Source organism: Myotis nattereri, assembly GCF_964212035.1.
Source record: "Myotis nattereri genome assembly, chromosome: 9".
NCBI classification, from domain to species: Eukaryota; Metazoa; Chordata; class Mammalia; order Chiroptera; family Vespertilionidae; genus Myotis; species Myotis nattereri.
In genome coordinates, this window is record NC_138084.1 from 30,795,969 (window position 1) to 30,810,470 (window position 14,502).

At 36.0% G+C, this 14,502-nt stretch overlaps 1 protein-coding gene across 1 annotated transcript in view; it reads left to right on the top strand.

The window, feature by feature from the left end:
* The window catches only part of PIK3C2A (phosphatidylinositol-4-phosphate 3-kinase catalytic subunit type 2 alpha), a 96,275-nt gene that overhangs the window by 52,212 nt on the left and 29,561 nt on the right, over nucleotides 1-14,502 (top strand). Inside the window, exons 8-13 of the mRNA XM_081099610.1 lie at nucleotides 75-138; nucleotides 7,962-8,105; nucleotides 9,886-9,928; nucleotides 10,013-10,223; nucleotides 12,826-12,948; nucleotides 14,066-14,233. Coding sequence (XP_080955736.1) covers nucleotides 75-138; nucleotides 7,962-8,105; nucleotides 9,886-9,928; nucleotides 10,013-10,223; nucleotides 12,826-12,948; nucleotides 14,066-14,233 — 753 coding nt within the window. The remainder of the gene's footprint in view (nucleotides 1-74; nucleotides 139-7,961; nucleotides 8,106-9,885; nucleotides 9,929-10,012; nucleotides 10,224-12,825; nucleotides 12,949-14,065; nucleotides 14,234-14,502) is intronic.

The following is a 14,502-nucleotide window of genomic DNA, read 5'->3' on the forward strand; positions in this document are numbered from 1 at the left end:
TTTTTGGTAAATGACACAGTCATTTTTGTATATAGTTTCCTTCAGCCGCAATAACTAGCTGTTCTTTATTTCAGACACCCTATTGAAGAACTTTTAGATTCTTATCACAATCAAGTGGAGCTGGCTCTTCGAATTGAAGTATGTCTTAATTCACAGTTTGGCATGGTGACTTAAAGATTCTTGTCTCTGTCCTCTTTTAAATACTAGTGTTGGCTTTGGATAAAATGTTTATAAAGGGCTACTTAAACTATACTCTTGATGTTGATGTTTGATGACTTGTTTTCTGACCCATATTATTAACGAAAGTTGTTAATAATGTTGAGTCAACATGTCTATTCTCACTTCAGCTTTATTACTAGGAGGAACCTTCAGTTCAATTCAAATCATTTATTGAGTGCTTACTATATGCTAATTATTGGAGTTAGGAAAATGAAAGACCTAGTCCCCATCTACCAGGGATTTGAAACTAGTGATGGGGGATGTAAACAAAATTGTAATATTAAATGTAAAATAGAGGTATGCATTGGGGTTCTTTGGGAGATCCGAGAAGGACACATCTCTCTACTTAAGGGTAAGTGTGAAGTGAAGGTTGAGAGTTGACATTGGAGAAAGCTAGACATAAGTTACCACCTTATAATGCATGCTAAAGAGTTTTATTTTATCCTCTAGATCAGGGGGCCATATCTCGTCCACTTACTCTTCTTGTAAATAAAATTTTTTTTGGAACACAGCCATAGCCATTTGTTTATACAATTTTCTGTGCTTTCACCTGTGCTTGAATACTAGAGTTGAGTAGTTAGGACAGAGTCTATATGTCTTGCAAAGCCTAAACTGTCTACTTTGCCATTTTACAGAAAAAGTTTGCTAATCCCTGCTCTAGCTATTTATGGTATTTTTAGCTAAGAATAGGAAGTGGGGTGGGGTGGGATGTGGTGTGTGACATGGTTAGTCCTGAGCTCTGAAATCACTTGGGCTATGCATACTGTGGAGATTAGATTTAGGGTTGGCAAACTTGGTATAGTAGTATGGGAATGCTACTTAGGAAGGTTTTGTTTGTATAGTACAGTAGGTCCTCGGGTTACGGGAGATCCGTTCCTGCGGTGCGATGTAACGCGATTTTTGAACCCACCTATATAAGCACCTACATCACTCACATGGAGCACATACACAGCAGTAATGAAGTGAAACAGTAAAAAAAATTTAAAAGAAAGGTAACAATTCCTGACCTTTACTTGTGGTAAATAAATAATAAAAAACATAAAACACATATGGACATATGTTGAAATGATGGAACTTTTTTTTTTAATAAATAAATGGGAGATGGCGATGTAACCACGAAACGACGTACGTTGAGTCCAACATAACCCGAGGATTGCCTGTAGTCCAAATGAAAGATAATGACTATGGTGAAGGTTGAAAAGGAGGGAACTAATTCATAATACTTAGGAGATAAAATTGGTAAGCTTTTTTTAAAAATATATTTTTATTGATTTAAAGGGAGAGGGAGAGATAGAAATATCAATGATGAGAGAGAATCATTGATCAGCTGCCTCCTGCATGCCCCCCACTGGGGTTCGAGCCTGCAACCTGGGCATGTGACCTTGACCAGAATGGAATCTGAGACCCTTCAGTATGCAGGCCAACGCTCTATCCACTGAGAAAAACCAGCTAGGGCGGTAAGGTTTTGACAGGTAATGAGATGTAAGAAGAAGAAATAGTGTTGGTTAACTTCCATATTTCTAGCTAGTGGTACATTCTTATTAGTATATTAGAGGCCTGATGCACGAAATTTATGCAAGAGTAGGCCTTCCTTTCCCTGGCTGCCGGCACTGGCTTCCCTCTGGCAACCTGGACCCGGGCTTCCCTTGCAGCCCTGGCTTTGTCTGGAAGGTCGTCTGGAAGGACATTCAGTCTAATTAGCATATTACGCTTTTATTATTATAGATACACATCTTCATTTATTCAATTAATGTTTATTGAGTATCTCCTCATTGCGAAGCACTGTTGTAGGTGCTAAGGATATGGGAGTGAACAAAAGAAACTGTAATCCCTGCCCTTTAATTCTAGTTGGAGGAGACAGACAATAAAATATACTAACAAAGTATATGTGATATCAGGTGGTAAGTGATACAGAGAAAAATAAAGGAGGAGAGTAATGTTGCAATTTCAAATACGGTAATCAGAGAAGGCCTCATTGAGAAGATGATCTGAGTAAAGATCTTAAAGAATGGAGAAAGAAATTACTGGTTATCTGGGAGAGGAGTGTTTTTGGTATATTTAAGGTCCATCAGGTCTTTATAGCTGGAATAGAATGAGAGAGGAAGGCAAGAGTGGAAACAAATCAATTAAGAAAATGTTTTGCTAGCCTCAGGAGAGATGATGATTGCTTGGACCAGGGTGATTATAGTAGAAGTGGTAAGAAGGGGTTGAATTCTGTGATATATTTTGAAGTTTATGCTAGGATGGTTTACCCATAAGTTGGATGACGAACATAAGAGAGAGAGGAAGAGGGGAAGGAAGGGAGGTTGAAAGAAGAGAGAGCGCACTCACGAGCGAGCATTTGGAACTTTGGAATTGCCTTTTAGTGAGATGTTGACAATTGTAAGAAGAGCAGGTTTGGGCAAAAGATCTGGTACTCAGTTTTGGACATTATGTTTGATATGACTATTATTCATCTAAATATTGATGTTGAATAGACAGTAGGATATAAATCTGGAATTTAATGGAGGAGATCCAGGCTGGAGATGATGATAACTTGGGAATCATCAGATTATAAGTGGTCTTTTTCAGCCACAAGACTGGATGAGATGATCATTGCAGGTAGAGGGAAAAAATAAATTAAAAAAAAGATATAGGACTGAGTCCTGGATACCTCTCCCATCTTGAATAAAAAGTCCACATTTCCCTGCAGCAGCCACCCCACTTCTCTATTCTCCTCATAACAGCACTCTTGAAAGTTAGTCTGTTTTGCTGCTTTCACTTCCTCTCTTCCCATTCTCTTATGAACCCTCTCCAGTGAAGCTTTCAATCTCAGCACTTCCCCAAAACTGCACTTATTAGTCTTTATTTTTCTCAAATTTTCTATAGTGTTTGATGGAGTTTATTGTTTCTTCCTTAAAATACTCACATGGCCTCTGTGATATCACTTTCTTGGTCTCCTACTTCCAATGTCTGCTCTGTTCGCACTCTTACCTGTGGCTTCCTCCTGATCTCCTTATCTTCCTGACCTCTAAACATTAGAATGCCTCATACCTGTGGCTTCCTCCTGATCTCCTTATCTTCCTGACCTCTAAACATTAGAATGCCTCAGAGCTCGTCTAGCTCCTCCTCTCTTCTCTCAGTATCACATCCTGGGTGATCTCACTTAATCTCATGTCTTTAAATATCCTCCATGCTCACGGTTCAAATTTATATCTCCAGACTTAACCTCTTCCCTCAACTCCAAATTCAAGTATCTATTACTTGACATCTCAAATTTAAGATTTAGAAAACTGAATTTTTTATGTTATCCTTCATATTTATTTATCACAATCCCCCTTCTTAATAAATGGCAACTCTGTCCTGTTATTTGCTCACACCAAAATCTTGGAATCATATTTGATTTCTCAAGAAAAGGATCTTTCACATCCCACATGCATCTAATTCCTGTCTTTTCTACCTTGAAAATATTAAGAATAACCACTTTTTATCACTATCAAAACTACAGTCCTTGTCAATTATGATAGTTATAATAGTTTCTTTACTGTTCTCTTAGCTTCTACCTTTGTATAGCCTGTCTTCCACAGGCAACCAAAATGATAGTTTAAAAAATAAGTCATGCCCTGGCTGGTGTGGCTCAGTTGGTTGGAGTATCGTCCTGGGCACCAGAAGGACATGGATTTGATGCCCAGTCACAGCAATAAATAAACAAACAAACAAATAAATACATATAGGTTACTAGATCAGTGTGGTATCTTGGATTGTATCCTGGAAGAGGAAAAGGAAATCAGTGAAAAAACTGGCGAAATCTGTATAAAGTCTATAGTTTAGTTAATAATAATGTAACCAGTGTTAATGTCTTAATTTTGACAAATGTAACATGGATATATAAAATGTTAAACTAGCTTCCTTTAATGCTATACAATTTTTGCAGCTTTTCTATAAATATAAAATTATTATAAAATTAAAAATTTATGCCGAAACCGGTTTGGCTCAGTGGATAGAGCGTCGGCCTGCAGACTGAGAGGTCCCAGGTTCGATTCCGGTCAAGGGCATGTACCTGGGTTGCGGGCACATCCCCAATAGGAGATTGTGCAGGAGGCAGCTGATCGATGTTTCTCTCTCATCGATGTTTCTAACTCTCTATCTCTCTCCCTTCCTCTCTGTAAAAAATCAATAAAATATATTAAAAAAAATTTATTTTAAAAATTAAAAATAAGCACAGGAAACAAATGTAAAATAAAAGAAAATAAAAGCTAACAGATGGTTATTTGAAAAGGTTAATACAATGTACAAACCTTTTAAAAATGTTAAATTGTGCCACTCTTTTGCTGAAAAATTTGTTTGCTATCTCAGTAGAATTCAAAGCCCTAATTGTGGCTTCTATGCATTCTGACCCACTACCTCTCTGATCTGGCCTCCTACCCCTTTCCTCCTTTGTTTTGGTTGATCTGCAGGTGTTCTCCCCAACTGGGCCCCTTGTGCTTATCCCCCCCCCCCTTTTTTTTTTTGGTTAATCCTCACCTGAGGATATTTTCCCATTAATTTTTAGAGAGTGTGGAAGGGAATAAGGGAGGGGGGCAGAGAGAGGAACATTGATGTGAGAGAGGTACATGGATTGGTTGCCTCCCACACATGCCCCAACCAGGGCTGGGGGATTGAACCTGCAACCCTTTATGGGTATGTGCCCTTTATGGGAATCGAACCCAAGACCCTTCTGTGTGCAAGCCAATGTGCTAATCATTGAGCAACATTGGCCAGGGCTACTTCCCATATTTTTTATAGCTTTATTGAGATAGAATTTATATACCATAAAATTTACCCATTGGATGTGTATAATTCAGTGATTGTTTTAGTAAATGAAAAGAGTTGTATAATTATTACCACAATCCAGTTTTAGAACATTTTCATTACTCCCAAAAGGTTTCCATGTGCTACTTTGCAGTCTTCCCCATTCCCTTCCCCAAACAACTACTGTTCTAGTTTCTGTTTCAATATATTTGCCTTTAATGGAGATTTCATGTAAATGGAATCATACACTATGTAATCTTTTATATCTGATTTATTTCTCATACCATACTATTTTTAAGCTCTACCCATGTTGTAGTATAAAAGTTGTAGGATGTATCTATAGTTTGTTTCTTTTTTTATTCTAATTTTTAAATCTTTTTTAATGATTTCCAGAGGAAGGGAGAGGGAGAGAGAAATAGAAACATCAACGATGAGAAAGAATCATTGATCAGCTGCCTCCTGCATGCCCCACCCTAGGGATCAAGCCTGCAACCCAGGCATGTGCCCTAACTGGGAATCGAACTGTGACCTCCTGGTTCATAGGTTGACGCTCAACCACTGAGTCACACCAGCCAGGCAAAAATTGGAGACTCTTGAATCTGTATAGTGGTGAGATTTTCTTAGAAGCTGTCTGGTAAAAGAAGCAGAGAAGTTTCAGAGCTCAAATAACATGCTTTGTCAGAATGAGGGTGCAAGGGCTAGAAGCAAAGGAGATTGTGATCAGAGTATGACATTGTAGGTGAGATTTTGATAGGGTGCAGTTTTGGGGTTGAAGATATTGTGAGTTTTCCACACAGACATTTATGTAACTGACGGTTATTATAGGACAGTGGTCTGCAAACTCATTAGTCAACAGAGCCAAATATCAACAGTACAACGATTGAAATTTCTTTTGAGAGCCAAATTTTTTAAACTTAAACTATATAGGTAGGTACATTGTTATTAACTTAATTAGGGTACTCCTAAGGCTTAGGAAGAGCCACACTCAAGGGGCCAAAGGGCTGCATGTGGCTCGCGAGCCGCAGTTTGCCGACCACGGTTATAGGATATAGGGTGGAATAGAAAGTCAGATAAATATTTAGAGCAAACATGTGGCATGCAGTGGGGGAAGTGACCACATGTCAGTGGCAAGGCAGATCACTCAGGGGCCAAGTCAGGAGACAGAAATTATATAATTATTTGAACAGGGAAATTTAGTAAAAGGTAGTTAATTACTACAGGGGGTTAAAGAGGACTTTAAGGCAGGAGTTTGCATATCATTGGCATGCCAGATCTAGCCTGTCACATGTTTTTATAAAGTTTTATTGGAAAATATTCATTCTCATTCATTTATGAATTATCCATGTCAACTGTAATGCCTAATAGCAGAATTGAATTGTGACAGAGACTGTGTCGTCCACTAAGCCTAAAACATTTACTATCTGGCCTTAGAAAAATGTTTGCGAACCCTGCTTGAAGGGATCCAGAAGTAATAGGTGCAAAAAGAGCAGCTATTACCTCTAGATTGAGGAACAGTGGGTAGTGAAAGAACTCCAAGAACTTAAGATAGAGCCTCTCCCCCACCTTATAATTATGGCTGTCACAGGAACACACAGGTTGCCTATGGCAAAGAAACTTGCCAGAGTTGTCAGATTGGGAGAGCATGGCCTGAGGGTGCCTGGTCTTTGAGGATCACTAGGCTACCACCCTGAATTTAAAAAGGACTGGAACCCTGATGAGAGTTACCTTCATGCTGCTAGCCTTCGAGTGTCCTTTTGGTGCCCTCTATTGACAAATCCTAACATTGTTCCAGTTGGCAAAAGAAATGTTTATATAGGGTCTAGCTCCAGTTATACAAAGTAGACCGTAGAAGAATGGATTTGAAACTGATACATAACAATTTGATCATTGGCACATAAAAAATGATGAAGGATAGTATAGGAAAATGGCATGAGCCTCAAAACTGAAAAGGTTTTGCATGAAGGTGGAGTAAAAGCCAGCAGAAATATAAGTAAGTAAAAATAGGGAGCTAGATAATAGACCTTCAGCCCCTGCGGACTGCCAGGTAATTGAATATTTGAGAAAATGAGGTGGCTTCATTTAAGCATGAAGGTGAAGGGAACATTCAGTTTATGGTAGCCAGCTTCAAGAGTGGAAAATTTTAAATTTTTAACGGATTGTACAGTACTGAGTTTCAGCCCATTCTAACAGTACTTGGCATGGAAGTGTGGCATAAATGTTTGATGAATTAATACCTTACATAAGAATGTTTTTAATGAGATAATGTACTTTAAAACAATGATGGAATGGAGACATATTTTTAAATCATTAACATCAGGTAAATGATTTTATTACATATTTGTACATATACTTTTGAATCATGGTGAATAAACTATACTTGAATAGTTCATAGGGATTGTCCTCAAGGAAGTTTTTTCTTCTAACAGAATTTTTAAAATGATGGTTGTATAAATGCAAATGATGCTTAAAAAATGGCGAATTTCTAGTAACTGTTGTCCAATGTTATTAATATGTAACTAACCTGTAAAGAACTTGTTTTTTTTTATACCAAATTTTTGTAAGATGGAGAGAAGGGTTAATTTTTTTTTAATGTTGAAATTATTCCCAATGAAAATTAAAAAAGATAACTGTTTATTTTTAGAGATTTAGTAATTTGTTAGTAATTTATTGCTATTATTTCTGATTCTAATATGAAACTAATGGTATTTGCATATAAATAATTGTTAGGCAAAGTGAAAATTAACCAAGCCTGGTATTTTCTACTTTAAAGTGAACTATAACTTATATTGAAATAACTATAGTGAAACAGCATAACTATATTGAAATGCTGTGTTTTTTTCTTTTTCACCACAAAAGAGTAAAGAATATCTGTTCTTAGGTACATCAGAAATGTCTAGTTTCTGACTTCATGTCTGAAATTGATCCTTTAAATTCCACATACTTATGTTTATTTTACTTTTTTTTTTTTTAAGAACCAGCACCGAGCAGTAGATCAAGTAATTAGAGCCGTAAGAAAAATCTGTAGTGCTTTAGATGGTGTAGAGACTCCTGCCATTACAGAATCAGTAAAGAAGCTAAAGAGAGCAGTTAATCTTCCAAGGAGTAAAAGTGCTGATGTGAGTATTTTTTAGTAATTAGCATTTTATTGCATGCAGATATGTAGTACTTAAGTGACCATCTATTGCTTATACTGGCAGCTTTTTGCTTCTCCTGAACAAAATGTTATTTTAATTTTGGCTTTACTCTTTTTTGTGGGTTTTTTGTTTTGTTTTGTTTTTTGTTGTTAATCCTCATTTTTTCCATTGAATTTATTTTTAGAGAGAGAGAGAGAGAAATATGAGAGACACATCGGATCAGTTGCCTCCCACACACGCCCTGCCAGTGGCCAGAGATCAAACCCGTAACCCAGGTATGTGTCCTTGACTGGGACTTGAACCCGAGACTCTTTGGTGCACAGGCCGACACTCTAACCACTGAGCACACTGGCCAGGGCTTTGCTTTAAACTTGAGTTGAGTGGGTGACTTACCTGGTAAGGTAGGGAATTCCTAAGAGGAGATGGGCTGCCTTGGAAGTTTTGTGAGAGTTGACATTGAATAGGTGGATGCCAAACTGTGAACCTTTTTTATGTAGAGCAGGAACTCTGGCATAAATGATTTGGTTGGCATGAAGGACTGAGATGATAGTAGGTACCATTTCTCCCTTTGGATGGAGTGTTTATGACTGCCAATAGGGGAAGTCCTATTTTGGAGTTGAGAAGACCCAAATGCCTTAGTAATAGTGACTTACTGCCTCAGTGGAAACCAGGTTAGGAGCCCTCTTTTGATAGGATACCTTTGCTTTTAGTAAAAGCTCTCCCCAGGCTCTTTTTGTTCATAGGGATGTTCATAGCTTTTACTGGAAGGATGAGAGAAAGTGGATTGCAAGACACAATAAGTTATGTTGATAGTTAAAAGTTATGTTGATAGTATGCCCCTTAACAGATATCTGGGAGATAGCTCAATCCATTTATTCTCAGAGAGCCTGTCCATATGGTATTCAGAAATTTGTGCTTGTTTTAAAGTTTTTTTAAATATACATGAAATCACTTGGAGGTGATCAACTACCATGGTCCTAATGTTTGAGGTTTCTGTTTATTAATGAATAAAGGAGCAAAGAATATGAGGAGAGCTCAATTTAAATAATTATAAGAGCTATTTTGAGACACAAAATTGTAATAGAGTTCTAGTTTCTTTTTTTTTCTTTTTTATATTTTTAAAATATATACTTTTATTCATTTCAGAGAGGAAGGGAGAGGGAGAGAGATAGAAACATCAATGATAAGAGAGAATCACTGATTGTCAGCCTCCTGCATGCCCCCCACTGGGGATCGAGCCCGAAACCTGGGCATGTGCCCTGACTGGGAATCAAACTGTGACCTCCTTGTTCATCGGTTGGATGCTCAACCACTGAGCCACGCTGGCCAAGCAAGTTCTAGTTTCTTTAAGGCTATTCTTATCATGCTAATAATAGAGCAACTAATGGAAAATAAAATACTGTATTAGAATATTTATCACTTTGGGTTTCAAATCTTAATTTAGTTTAATGAGGCAGATTCTGTTGAGTTTATATATTTTGCAGTAATTTTCAGTTACTCTAGGAATTTCTTTTTTATTGAATTTATTGGGGTGACATTGGTTAATAAAATTATACTATGATTTTCTTGATACCAAAAATTATCTGTTATTTGGTTGGGAGATTTTATTTTTTTGATTTATTAATTCTGCAGACATTTTTGGGAGGTTTCCCCTAGGAAAGGTTTCTTTGATATAGCATGTAATTAATGTATTGAAGTGAAAAGTAAACATTTTATGTTATGTCATAGGCAATTGTTTTACTAATTTTTTATGTGTATGCAGGTGACTTCTGGAAAGGGAGACCCTAACAAGAGTTCAACTAGGGGTATGAATGTCTTTAAGTTCTTTAAATTTTAGCAATAATTGTTGCTTTTTCAGAGAATTATATTAATAATTTCTTTACATGTAGGCTCACTAAATCCTGAAAATCCTGTTCAAGTAAGCATGGATCAATTAACTGCAGCAATTTATGATCTTCTGAGACTACATGGGAATTCTGGTAGGAGTTCTTTGGACTGTGCTCAAAGTAACAGGAACATCAAGGAAGCATGTACCGCAACAGAACAGCTCCAGTTTACCATTTTTGCTGCACATGGAATTTCAAGTAACTGGGTATCAAAGTAAGTAACTGTTTAAAAGAATATATGTACAAAGACCCAGAAATTATTCTAGTCGTAAAATGTCAGTATCCACTGTCATCTTGGTATTTACATGGATGAAAAAAGAACCACCAGATACCTTTGTGGATTTTATAAAAATTACAGGAATTTTTGAAGCTGTTCCAGTAAAAAAATATCACTCCCGCTTCATGCAAAAAAGGCAAGAAAATGTTTAAACTTACTAGAGCAAATGTTGAGTAATAAATTGGTCTAATTTATGACTGGTATTCTTTTGCCTTTAACCAGGGTAATTTGGAACAGTATAATGGGACTAGACTTTATCCCTTTTTATTCTTTTTAGTAGTTTATTGATTGCTAGACTTTGATGTCTGCAAGAGCAGATTTCTTCAAATTTTTTATTTTTATCTTACTTGAGGACATACTCATTGATTTTTAGAAGGAAGGGAAAGGGGAGAGGGAGGGGGGCTACATCGATGTGAGAGAGAAACATCAATGGGTTGCCTCCCATACATGCCCCAACTGCAGATCGAGCCTGCAACCTAGGTGTGTGCCCTCACCGGGAATGGGACTCCAGACCTTTCAGTGTGTGGGATGATACTCCAGTTAATTGAGCCACACTGGCCAGGGCTCTTCTATAATTTTTAATTTAGGTTTTCCCTTTCTGATTTTTTGTCAATGCCATCAAGTTTGCCAACTTCAATTTATTTGCAAATGACCAATATAAACTGAAAAGTCTGAACTGAATATTTAAAATGAAATTGTTTCATAATAGCTTAATGCTATAAAATAAGGTAAAACCTAGTAAAGAGATACCAAACATAAATTCTGCTTAAATTGAGCTTTATATAAAATTTAAAAATGAAATGTAAAAAAATAACATAATAAGTTGAATGTGGTATATTAATTCATTCAAGAAATATTGCCGGAACCGGTTTGGCTCAGTGGATAGAGCGTCGGCCTGCGGACTGAAAGGTCCTGGGTTCGATTCCGGTCAAGGGCATGTACCTGGGTTGCGGGCACATCCCCAGTAGGAGATGTGCAGGAGGCAGCTGATCGATGTTTCTCTCTCATCGATGTTTCTAACTCTCTCTCTCCCTTCCTCTCTGTAAAAAATCAATAAAATATATTTAAAAAAAAAAGAAAGAAATATTTACTGAGCGCCATCTGTGGGCAATGTTCTTCATGCTACTAGAGATGCAGCAGTAAAAAGGCAGGAAAAATCTGCCCTCCTGGAACTTGCATTTAAACGGGTACTGGCATGGCTGGGTAGCTCAGTTGGTTAGAGCATCGTCCCTATATGCCAAGGTTTCGGGTTTGATCCCCAGTCAGGGCATATACAAGAATTAACCAATGAATGCATAAATAAATGAAACAGTAAATCAATGTTTCTCTCTCTATCAAAATCAATCAATAAAATAAATACTTAAAAAATAAATAAATGGATACTATTGCTGTCTGAAGGTATTTCATTCTTTTAACTAGTTACAGGGATAATACCCTCCATAGCTTCCATACACACACAAATAAATTTAGGGACACTATTAATAGAAACAATACAGAAAACTACAATGATAGTTAAGATAGAAATAAAGTTAATAAAATGCTGAAATAAAGAGGGACAAGTGGTATGAGGTTAAAAAAGCAATCAAATCATTAGCTAGTGGTGTTTTGTGAACCAATGAGATTAAATTTAAAAAAATATTTATAGCCCTGACCAGTCTGGCTCAGTTGACTGAGCATTGTCCCATGCACCAAGAGGTCACTGGTTGAATTCCTGGTCAGGGCACATGCCTGGGTTGTGAGCTCGATCCCCAGTAGGGGACATGCAGAAAGTAGCCAATCAATGTTTCTCTCTCATCGATGTTTCTCTCTTCCTCTCTCTATAAAATCAATAAAACCATATCTTTAAAATGTTATATTTATAATATATTATGTATATTAACAAAATGGTTAATGTGTAAGCCTACCAGTAAATTAGAATATTAGTGCAGTAGTTTTATTGAGCCTAAGACTTCTGTTCCACAAGATTGCCTGATTGTATGTAATCAGCTACTTGTGGCAATTAGGAGCTAAATTGTTGCTATGTAATTTGAGAATATAACAGCATCTGTCCCGTTGATGGAAGCCTCCTAATAAAGACTGACTCAATGCAAATCAGGCCAATGCACTATTCATATGCTTAACTGACTCTATTTCAGTGCCTTAGCAAAGGAAAATGGCACCTAGGGATGATCATGTTTGTACTCTGTCTTCCTAGATTCTAGAAATGAAGAATTGCTCAGTGTCATTCAACTAAAATCTAAAGCTTATAACTGAGCACAAAATTTAGATAAATTCTCCAGCTGGTATCATTTTGCCCCCTTAGACTGGCAGCTAGGAATACATGTTCCCTTCTGTATACCCTTTGCTATGCCTCTCTCTATTTAACAGAATTTGTAGTAGTTACATTTCAGATTTTTTTATAAGTTCAAATGAATGATGACCAAATTATTTTAGACAATAGTCATTTTTAGGAAGGATGGCTAATGATATATATTTGTATTAGTTAACTAATCTGTATTATCAAATACAGTGAAATTAAACTCTTTTTTTTCCCCCTCAGTTATGAAAAATACTACTTGGTATGTTCCCTGTCTCACAATGGAAAAGACCTTTTTAAACCTATTCAATCAAAGAAGGTTGGCACTTATAAGAATTTCTTCTATCTTATTAAATGGGATGAACTGTAAGTGAAATTTCTGGCTTTTTATGTTTTTTTTAGTATAACCTGTTTACTTTTTTCCATGTATGCATCCTAGTTTTTATTTTATTTCAATTTTCATTAAAATCTATAAAATGCTTACTGACATCTTAAAGTCTCTTCTAGATGTGATTCTATAGAACAGACTGAAATTCTGATTTAAAAAATCTGCAATACTCTTAAATCTACATGGCGTTAAATTGCAGAAATACGCCATTCTTCCTAGACTTTGTCAAGTTAAAAGTACTATAAATTTATGAGTAATTCTAGAAAGGTGGTATGTTATAACATTGTTTAGTTTGGTATTTATTCTATAACGCTGTATATGAAGCCTTGTTTTTGATTAACAGATAAAATGAAATTATCTTGAGTCCATGTACAAGATGATATTTGCATTGTTAATATTTTTTAAATATTGTTTAAGGAAATGCTTTTCATTACTTAGGCAGATAGGCCATTGCAGAGCTTTTTATTTTTTATTCTGCATTTATTAAATGTTTTCCTATTCTCTTATTTTTTTAATTATAAAAATAATACATGTCTGTGAAACTAATCCTATAAAACAAAATGCATATAGGTGAAAAGTGTCACTTTCTTTTCAACACTTCACCATCTCATGGCTCCTCAGGGTGACTACAACCGACCTTATGTGTCCTTTTAGACAAAAACAAAACAAAACAAAACAAAACAAAACAAAAAAACACCAAAAATATTGGTAAACATATACATATGTCTGTTTGTGTACATAGGTGCACACATATATCCTGAATCAGAAATACTCATAAATATTTATCTGCTTTTTCCTAAAGGAAATAAAAATGACTATTATTTTGCCTAGAAATTAGCATTGCAAGTCTTGAGTAAAGGTGCTAACAAATTTTTGAAGAAATAAATGCTATATATTTGAAATTTTAATAAAATTTGTTTAAGCTTTTTAATAGTACGTGTTAGCCAAGCTTGCTACTTAAGTAAAGGAGACTCAGGATTAAAGATTATTTGATACATCAAATAAAATAACTAAAATTATCATTTTCATTAAAGAGTTAATCTTCATGTTTGACCTAATTTGTTTTTTCTATTAATACTTTTTTCCTCCCCATAGAATTATTTTTCCCATCCAGATATCACAATTGCCATTAGAATCACTTCTTCACCTTACTCTTTTTGGAATTTTAAATCAGAGCAGTGGAAGTTCCCCTGATTCTAATAAGCAGAGAAAGGGGCCAGAAGTTTTGGGCAAAGTTTCTTTACCACTTTTTGATTTTAAACGGTAAGTGTTACTGAGTTGTGATGGTGAGTTATGTGGACACATCTGCAGTTTCAAAATTGACTAGAGAACAGGGTGGGGGATTATGACAAACATGAGATAATGAGCTGCCTCAAATTTTTCAATGTGATAAAAGGATGTCAGATCAGAGGAAACCAAAGTTATTCTTCTATGGTTTGATCATATCTATATGGGTATTCAAAGGAATGTTTGTCACTCATTGTTTAGGAGAAAATCAGCAGTCAGTTCACTGTCATTTTGTGCAAACACTG